The sequence below is a fragment of the Hypomesus nipponensis genome, chromosome 28 (assembly GCF_054491055.1).
Source record: "Hypomesus nipponensis isolate SF chromosome 28, ASM5449105v1, whole genome shotgun sequence".
Taxonomy (NCBI): Eukaryota; Metazoa; Chordata; class Actinopteri; order Osmeriformes; family Osmeridae; genus Hypomesus; species Hypomesus nipponensis.
This window is the reverse complement of record NC_140388.1, coordinates 11,285,209-11,294,617: the sequence shown is the minus strand read 5'-3', so window position 1 is coordinate 11,294,617 and position 9,409 is coordinate 11,285,209. Positions and strand designations below refer to the sequence as shown.

At 44.7% G+C, this 9,409-nt stretch overlaps 2 protein-coding genes across 2 annotated transcripts; both read right to left on the bottom strand.

The window, feature by feature from the left end:
• Positions 1–83: 83 nt before the first annotated feature.
• Positions 84–6,837, bottom strand: cfap251 (cilia and flagella associated protein 251). Its single transcript, XM_084695227.1, has 20 exons — positions 6,220–6,837; positions 5,926–6,066; positions 5,629–5,738; positions 5,417–5,525; positions 5,254–5,334; positions 5,043–5,120; positions 4,901–4,945; positions 4,581–4,783; positions 4,274–4,462; positions 3,698–3,948; positions 3,303–3,454; positions 2,814–2,987; positions 2,359–2,537; positions 2,127–2,241; positions 1,855–2,018; positions 1,477–1,567; positions 1,239–1,382; positions 849–1,080; positions 626–727; positions 84–497 (listed from the first exon to the last, which is right to left on the bottom strand). The coding sequence occupies exons 1-20, from the start codon at positions 6,469–6,471 to the stop codon at positions 352–354; spliced, it is 2,958 nt and encodes a 985-aa protein (XP_084551353.1). The 5' UTR covers positions 6,472–6,837; the 3' UTR covers positions 84–351.
• Positions 6,838–7,245: 408 nt separating this feature from the next.
• Positions 7,246–9,362, bottom strand: psmd9 (proteasome 26S subunit, non-ATPase 9). The gene is made up of 6 exons (XM_084694679.1): positions 9,149–9,362; positions 8,744–8,843; positions 8,429–8,622; positions 8,052–8,153; positions 7,875–7,963; positions 7,246–7,767 (listed from the first exon to the last, which is right to left on the bottom strand). Exons 1-6 carry the CDS (start codon positions 9,272–9,274, stop codon positions 7,740–7,742), a joined length of 639 nt encoding a protein of 212 aa, XP_084550805.1. The 5' UTR covers positions 9,275–9,362; the 3' UTR covers positions 7,246–7,739.
• Between the last annotated feature and the right edge of the window lie 47 nt (positions 9,363–9,409).

Sequence of the window (9,409 nt, the reverse complement as noted above, 5' to 3'; positions counted from 1 at the left end):
AAGCAGAACTGCATGACCCCTGCAGACTTTACAAATGATAATCGTTTACGCTCAAAGCATGTCACAAACACGATACAGATCCATATTGTTTATTTAATCGAATATATTTTCCCCCCAATATTTGAGGGTAAAGACGCTGTAACAAACAGTTTTGCACTGTATTCATCGTAACAAGGGGCAGTTATTCATAACACATCACTTTATTTAATTATTTATTATTCTTCAGTAAACATTTTGCCTTGTTAGTTCCTTAATTTATTTGGTCACACTTTTATTAAAGCAATATAGCATCTCTGTTGAATGATTCAAAGATATGGACACAAACTAAAGAAGCCTTACTTGAAGGGCATCCTATAAAACCTCAGACCCTGACAAAATGTCCTCTTGAGATGCAGGAAGTTCATCTCTATTAGAAAGGGGGAATCCGAGGATATCTATTGATAATGTTTTCATGGATATCTCTTCTGGGATCTCGCGCTCCAGTATGTGTTCTGAATCTGTCGGCATGCAAACCAACATACACAATAGGCAGTTTCACATCATTACATTTGACACGATACATTTAAAATTAAATGCAAATGTAAATGTCCAGTAAATCATCTTGTTCAGCGGAGGAAATACTCACCCTCACACTCCAGGGTTCCTGTCTCTGACTTCCCTCCTTCAGGATTGAGACCCACCAGCGTGCTGAAACACCCAACAAGCTCCTCCTCCGTCATGTGTTCCCCTGACACGAGGAGAGATATGTGATGTATCACCACTGCGTTTTTTTAAATAATGTAATACCAGTCACAGACAGTGTCACCCATCACACTCACACACAGAACAGCAGCAGTTATTAAACACACCCCTGGCTTGAAGAACCTCCAACAGCTCGTCCCGGTTGATCGTCGGTTCTCCGTCCGTTGCATACGGGGAACTTAAAATATCAAATGCACCTTGAAGCTCCTCTTTGGAGATCCCAAACGCAGGCCGATGGTTGACGTAGAGCTTGATGAACTCCTCTAGGTCGATGTCAGTCACATATTTACCAGTCTCAGCATACCGGCTGAACTTCACCTCGTTCTGCATGTCCTCCAGCTTGAGAAAGAGTCGGTAAGATGTTAGAATTTAGCTCTGAATTAAAAAAATTAAAAAACATGTCATTTAGTCAGCTATAAACATATTGAGTTGCCGAGCTGAGGAGGAATGCTGAAAAGGGTCAAAGACGGATTTGTTTCTAGTTTCGACACATGTACCTCTTGCTCCGTGGGGAAGAAGCCTAAAGCCCTCATGACAAAAGACACCTCTGCTAAGGGGATCCGGGCTGAAACCTGTCTTGTTTCCATTGAATCAATGCCTTGGTTGCGCAGCTGACAGTAATAAAAGAAATCCTCCATTTCCTGGAGAGGAAAACACACACAAAAAATAAACAATCTGAACGTGAAGATGCATATCATCGACCGTCGGATTTGCCGTCATCCTCGCTGTACGTACGTGAAAGAGCGCACCGTCTCTCCCTCCCTCCAGGAGACTGTAGAAGGGCATCAGGTCTTTCCCCCCCAGGGCTGCAGCAGCCTCCAAAGCCCTGAAGAAGACAAGGATTCAGAAGCTGCTCCGCAGTACAAACAACAGTCTCCTAGTCAGACTTGGCACTACTGAGTTACTGGGAGTCAGATGGCTGAGTGGTTAGGGATTTGGGCTATTAATCAGAAGGTTGTTGGTTTGATTCCCGGCCGTGCGAAATGACGTTGTGTCCTTGGGCAAGGCACTTCACCCTACTTGGAGAATGTCCCTGTACTTACTTTAAATCACTCTGGATTAGAGCATCTGCTAAATGACTAAAGGTACTAATGTACTGAGTGGAGTCCCTACGTGAGGCTGATCTCCCAGGACAGGACGGAGCAGTCAGATCCCCCAGCAGTGAAAACGAATCGCCCGTCGTAGGAGCAGGCCAGAGCAGACACTCCTGTTGGGTGGCAGAGCACAGCAGAGGACTTGTGGGGGTTCCCATCAAGAGGCAGGATCTGGACACCCACCTTTTAGAAAAACAGAACGACACCGATTCTCGAATGTTCAGATTCAGGTTCTTTTTCTGTTGCTGTAGGCTGCGGGCTTTCTAAAGGTTTGGTATTTCAGTCTCCAACCTTGTCTTTGGTGATGTAAGCCATGTGACGAACTTTAGAATCATGATCCTTAGAGATGGGAAGAACCAGCATCTTCTCTACAGGAGACCCGTATCTAGGACCAAGAAGTGTCTTTCTGGAACAGAAAAACCAACAAGGTGAACAGTCACGAATGAGCAGTTTTTCCCCCCCTCAGTGAGACTCGAGCGATACGACACGTCCAAGCACCAAGTGATCACGTTTGGACCCTGACCTGCACATCTTGGTTGTGCTGTTGAATAGCTTCATCTTGTAGAGGTCTGAGGCGGTGAGGAGGAAGTTCTCTGTGGTCAGCGGAGGGTACCAGGTCATGCAGGTGGGCACAGCGCTCTGCTCGATGCGCTCAGAGCTCAGGATCGACAGCTCCTCATCGTTTTCCAAGTCGTACTCCACCTAGGCCGGGGGTGATATGGTTGAGCGCTTAGGGAATCGGGCTGATAATCAGAAGGTTGACGATTCCCGGACGTGCAAATTTACATTGTGTCCTTGGGCAAGGCACTTCACCCTGCTTGCCTCTGGGAAATGTCCCTGTACTTACTGTAAGTCGCTCTGGACGAGAGCATCTGCTAAATGACTAAATGCAAATGTAAATGTGAGAGAGAATGAGACCAATGCCGCTGCATGAGTAACCCAGAAACCTATTTTGATCTGACCGTGTGGGAGGCTCACCAGTCTGTGATCCATGCCCAAGGAAAGCAGCCGAGGCTGGGTGCTGTCCAGGTACTCCCCAAAGAGGAGATCCTTAATGGGCTTGTAGTGGGAGTGGTGCCTCCCTATGTACTTCCAGCGCTGCAAGCTCTCCTCGATATTCGAGCGGAACACCATCACTGCCTTGCCTGCGTCCTGAGAGTGGGAGGAGTTGGGGAAGAAAGATAAAAGACGAGTGAATGTCTTTCAATAGCTTGAATAAACAGAGAGAAATAAGCCACTATACTATTCATTACATTTACATTGTATTCGTTTATCACAAGTTTTTCTAAGAGACATACAAAAAAATGCATTTACAAAATACTGCAGCAAATAATGGATCTGAAGGTTATAGTTCAAACTGTATTTTGGTGATCAGTCAAAGAACGGGCTGTATATTGCCAGGCACAGAGAAATATACAGCAGAGTTTAACTACAGTGCAACAATAACCCCCTGTTTGGATTGCTCACCGCTGTTGCCAGGTAGAGGGAATCTGCAGAGAAAGTGATGTGAGTGATACAGTCTTGGCTGTATTTCAAACAGTCCTCTTCTTCACTTTGCAAAGTGCACACATCCAGCACATGGATAGCACCGTTAGCAAAGCCAACAGCCAAGTAAAATCCTGTCAGAAAATAACACCACGTAATCTTTCTTTTTAATTAGTGACGGACACAATTATTCAATTAAACAGCTTGGAAATATATTCAACATTTGGGTTATGTTTTTCTTAGTTTTAGGTTTACTAACCCTAAACCTTTGTCAAATCCTTTTTTGATAGCATCAGTATCAATACGAAGAAAACGAAACGAAAACGATCGTTATAAGTTATGGTAAGGATACTGGTACTTTTCCATGGCGGGCTAACCTTGAGGGTCAAAGGTCATGACCTGTATCTGTTTCTCTTCCTCGAAGACCCTGCTGCATTGGGCCATCTTCTGTTCGTAGTCCCACACTTTGAGAATGCCACCGTGACTCCCCATTGCCAGGACCGGCATCTTAGGATGACAGGCCAAAGCATACAGTGGCTTGCAATGCTCTTGTATCAGCGTTTGAGACTCTGCGCTGTTTGCGTTCACGTGTACCACCGTCGAGCTGATGGTGGACAGAACAAAGTTCCTACAGGTGAGAGAGGAGGTGCAGGGTCAGCGAGGGGAAGAGGATTAAAAGATCCCTCTGTTTGAACTATGATTTATACAGGGGCGGGGGTAGACATTTACATTTAGTCATTTTAGCAGACGCTCTTATCCAGAGCGACTTACAGTAAGTACAGGGACATTCCCCCCCCGAGGCAAGTAGGGTGAAGTGCCTTGCCCAAGGACACAATGGCATTTGGCACGGCCGAGAATCGATCTACCCACCTTCAGATTACTAGCCCAGTTCCCTAACCACTCAGCCATCTGCCTCCTCAGACACACAGTACTGATACAATGACATCGCTCACCGGACGACAAAAGGTTTGGCCTCCATTGTGCAGTCTTCCTGATATCCCTGGCTGCAGATGGGGGAAGGCTCACTGGAGAAGGAGATGGATTTGATGGGGTCCAGGTTGAATTCACTGTACCAGCTTAAGAGTTTGAAGTTCTCATCATAGAATTTCACATGGCCCAGAAAGTCTCCTGTCACAATGAAGCTAAAGGAATAAAAGACACGTAACACAAAATCTCGATGAATAAGCATCTGTACACAAACGGTAGATAGGGACACCTTATTGGCGAGGGATAGGACTTGCCCAGGGCATGGGAATTCACCTGTCAGTCAAAGTGAGCACCGTGATGCCAGCTTCCTGGAGGGGGAACAGTTTGATGGGTTTCCTGATGAGGGCTCTGCTGGTGGAAGAAGCTTGGACCATGTCCCACAGAACTAGGTTGCCTATCAAGGTGGCTGACAAAGCCTGATGCCCTTTCCAGTGGAACACAGACTGGCTTAGCTCACCCACAACCTTGTTGAACGTCTTTGGGGTGGGAAGTCAAATCTCAAATGATTATGTGAAGTAAACGGGCATTAAAATAGAAGGTTGACAGCTCATTGACATTGTTGGAGTTGAGTTTCACTGCATCAATATCCTTACCCTGTCCTGTAACTTGGGGGCTACATAACTTAAAATCTCTTTGTTCTAGAAGAAGAAGAAGAAAAGTTGTGACCAAACAGATAAGACTGCATTTGTACTGTATTTATAGACAAATATATACAGATTGAACTATGCAATTTACCCTGGTGTAAAATAGGACTTGGCTCTCACTGTTGCTTAGCAGCTCTGTGCTGTCATTTGGGTTGAAAAGGATATGATTCTGAGGAGGTATTGAAAGCAGTTCATGTAATTGGCTGTTAATTTGTGTAAACCATTGATCAAATCTCCTTTAATAACATCTGTAACAGTAGCCAATGTAAAGCGAAGGCGGTTTTTCCCATTTTCGAAGTTACCTGAACTCCGTGCTCTGGTTCGAGTTCAGAGACGCACAATGGATCCTCCGTCTCATTGGTCCAGTCCCAAACGCAGACTCGCTGCGGATAGGATAAAAAAACTCAAACTAAATGATCTCGTGTTGAGTGGCCACCTGTCATGGCCCATAATTTAATATCTTACCTGAACCGCTCCAGCCCCAACAGTCACCAAGTGTTTTGAATCTTTCGACAGCGCCAACGTTGAGACACCCCCTTCAGGGTGACAGTCAAACAATGTACGCACAGGTATCCTAGGATTGAGTGGAATAATTTTTTTTTTCTTGCGCTGTCAGCTTCAAAATAACTCATAACGCTCTAATCCTTTGTAATTACGTCTAATAAATACAAATCTACCCAGAATAGGAGTCCCAGATGATCACCAGACTTTCCTTTCCTTGGTCCGCGGTCACAAGCCAGCGTCTGTCTTCGCTTACACACAAACACGAAATGGGGCTTCTGTGACCCTTTGGAGACAGATAAAAAAATAGTTTGTATGCTATTTTCCCCGTGTAATATGAGTCAAAACTATTAGTTGTAACAACGCTGGATGAACTCTGTACACCTAGTATTGTTTTATACACTTCGGTAGCTGGTGAAACTTTTGTAGTGAAAATCTGGATGTTTCCAAAACACACAGTTTTGTTACTGTACCTGGAGGAGATGCTGGGAGTTAGAGGTGTGATCATACATAACTGCGACATTGGCTCCCCCATACAAGATCACTAGCTGTTCCTGGTCCTGAAGACTGAAGACAGGAAGGGCATGGCTCATCCCAAACACCCAGTCCAGAGTCTGTAAATATACAGAATTTACAAGGATCTGTCTCTTGTTACCCTTTCAACATAATATATATATTGTTGTGTGTTCTTACTCGATTTGGAAACTAGGTACAACAGAAGATATAACTAGTCATTACGTTTTTGATAAATTTGATGATTTATTTACCAATGCGTGTATTTTAACACTGGAGGACTTCTGCTTCGGTACTAATGTCCTACAGTTGGAAGTGTACACTTGAGATATTGATGAATCTCCAGTCGTTATAGACCGGTCATCTGTGCCATGTTCGTCATTCACACTTCTGTCATCTGAACTTTCCCTCTCCTCTCCGTGGCCCAGGTCATTTCCATCATCGCTTTCCGTCTCATTAGCGCCTTGCTGCATCTCCCGTGGGCTCTCGGTTCCAGCTTTCGACATTTTTCACCACACACTGCACTTACAGATCAGTAGGAAATTGATGGTTCCAGACTCCGGGCCCACTTTATGTAGAAGAAATTAGTATGGTCAACAAGAAAAGCAGAGCTGCACTACTAGTGCCTCTAGTCAGTAGTAAGCTAACTAGGGAAAGCTAGCTACCGCTAACTACAGTGTCAGTCGACTATCTGACCAGCACTGCAACAAGCGAAATGTTATATTTCCGTCCACTGAAAAAAATATCAGTGCAATTAAGAAAGCAGCGAAAGTAACCAGCTAGCAATTTGAGATACACATGCATGAAATTAAGACCGAATTCAGAAACTGAGCGTCCTGTTGCCTAGATACCGTGATCGAGGGAGGGGCGAACTGGCATCTGCTTTTCACAGTCTTGTTCCCTTGACAGGTGTTGCACCGAAAGCTGTGATCAGAAACTGTGACAGTAGAGGGCGCTGCTGCACATCGTCTGCCCGTGCGTGGTAGACAATGGAGGGCAAAGAACAGCGTCTACGCAAACGGGGTACACATAAATACGTTACATCCACGGGTGCAAGCTATATGATTATTCGCTGTTTGCTATTGCTTCCACTCTGTTGTGGATTGGTGGCATGATCCGACGTCTTGCTAATAAAACCAAGTCAAAACTCTTATATTGTCGTGCTTTTTTCTGGCCTGCCTGAAAACAGAGATCATCCATACAGAATCTAAATCGGCTTATTAGCCAGTCATTATCATGGGCCAGTCAACACCGGTTTTATCATTCAAGATCACAAAGTTATTTTTGTATTCAACTTTTTATTTTTTGGCAAATGCGTTGTGACTGCAATATAATGCTAATGGTGAAATTAAGAGCACACCACTACCAACATCAACTTTTTTTTTTTTTATCAGTGAAAACAACTTTTAACAAGTATAATATTTAGCAATGCCTCTAAGAAACCCAACTGAAATGTAGTATTTTCCTAAAATGCTTGTAGCAGTGGTTCTCAAACCTGTCCTAGGGACCCACTGTCCTGCATGGGTTATGTTTCCCTGCTCCAACACACCTGATTCAAATAAATGGGTTGTTATCTCGCTCTGTAGAAGCCCTGGTAACGAACATGCATTTGAATCAGGTGTGTTGGAGCAGGGAAACATCTAAAACAAGCAAGACAGGGGGTCCCTGAGGACAGGGTTGGGAACCACTGCTATGGAGGCTATGTTTATATAAACAATTCCATGAAAGTGTTATCCACCTAGTGATAAAGTGACATGAATGTGCTGGTAAATCTTCATCTCTGGATGGGTACAATGTTGCATCTGTTGGAAAACGGGATGCAGGTGTTAACGCGTGCTAAACCACAGCATGTAAAATCAATACAGTAGTTTAATAGGAAAAACCTGAGTGTTAGCATAGTACCACGTACCCCAGTAGACCTCTGCCTGACCAATGCTGTGGGGTGAGGCTTAGCGTAGTTCGCTGTCCATTTCTAATCACTGCGACACGTAATGGTTTCTGAAAAACAAGTAAGATCATGTCATAACTGTAGGCCTATCTATTAACACCCTCAATATAAAACAGTAAGTCTCAGAAGGCACTATACCCCTTCACTGTGCTGGACCACAGAAGCAATATTCTGGAGGTTCTGGAAATTTCCCGTGTTAACGGAGCCGAACTCAATGATTTCATCACCGAGACTCAGGCCCTTAGGAAGAAAGAACAATCACAGCGTCACTTTGACGCAGTGCCGACCCCCCCCCCCCCTCCCCCCCAACCACAGCACGGACATATGACAGACAATTAATGGATGCATTTAGAAAAAATGACTCCCCCTCTGCATGCCGCCCTAGGCGGCTGCCTATGTCGCCTATAGGATGGACCGGTCCTGCTTTGACGGCACCATATCTTGATTTTGTCTAGGCTAAAGCCGAATGATCGAGCATAACATGAGCCGTTACAGGTCACAGGACAAAGACTCACAGCTCGACCGGCAGGCGAGCCTTGCGTGACAGCATCCACGCGGGCGAAGGGAGGGGGCAGAGAGACTTCTTGCTCCATGACCTCAGGGTCGGCCTCCGCCTCGTCCTGCTTGCGCTTGGCCTTCTCTCGAGAGTGCAGCTTGTGCAGCGCCTCTTCGATCTCCACCATGATGGCCTTGTGGTCATTTTGCAGACCTGTCACACAAGCATACAGTGAAGAGGGTCGTAAGTGAGTTAGATACGTCCCCAGGCAGAATGGAACCATTGGTAGCGGTTATTAAACATTTTACAAAATCCTGCAATACAGCATTCTTACAAGAAATGCTGTGACGTGCGGTTCTGATCTGGTACACATTGACATCTGCGCGCGGGAAGCCCTCCTCATCAACCAGAGGACCCTCCGTGCCAACACCTTGCTGTCAATAGACGTAAAACGCTTCGTTAACACATTTCCCATAATACTCAATGACCTATGAAGCCCTAAATCCGTCCTCGCTGTCCTCCACAATTTCTAGCCTATCTGTGAAAAAGCTAAAAAGGCCTACCTATTAGATTTAGAACTAGAGCTAAATATATTGACATAGGCACTTATTGATATTTGGATACCAGCTAATGTTAATCTATAACATGATCTAGTTCATATTGCTAGCCTAGCTATTAGCTATCTCTCTACCAAGCTTGTTTCATATAACCAAATCATGACGGAAAAGTAACATCTTACATCTTCCAAAACGTTGTAGTAGGCTTTAATTTGCTCTTCAATTTCGTCTTTCTTTTTAACAAGAGTTTGAACATCTTCTACTGTTATTGTAGAATGTCCCATGTTGTTTTCCTCTGTCATCTTCATAGCTTCAGAAACCAATGAAAACAACTACGAATGCCAGAAAGGGCCAAAAGTAGTTTGCTACACAGCGCTGTAAAATGGGCGAATGAGGGATTGAAATCCGAAGTGCTAGAATGTACAGCACACTGCTGTCGAACT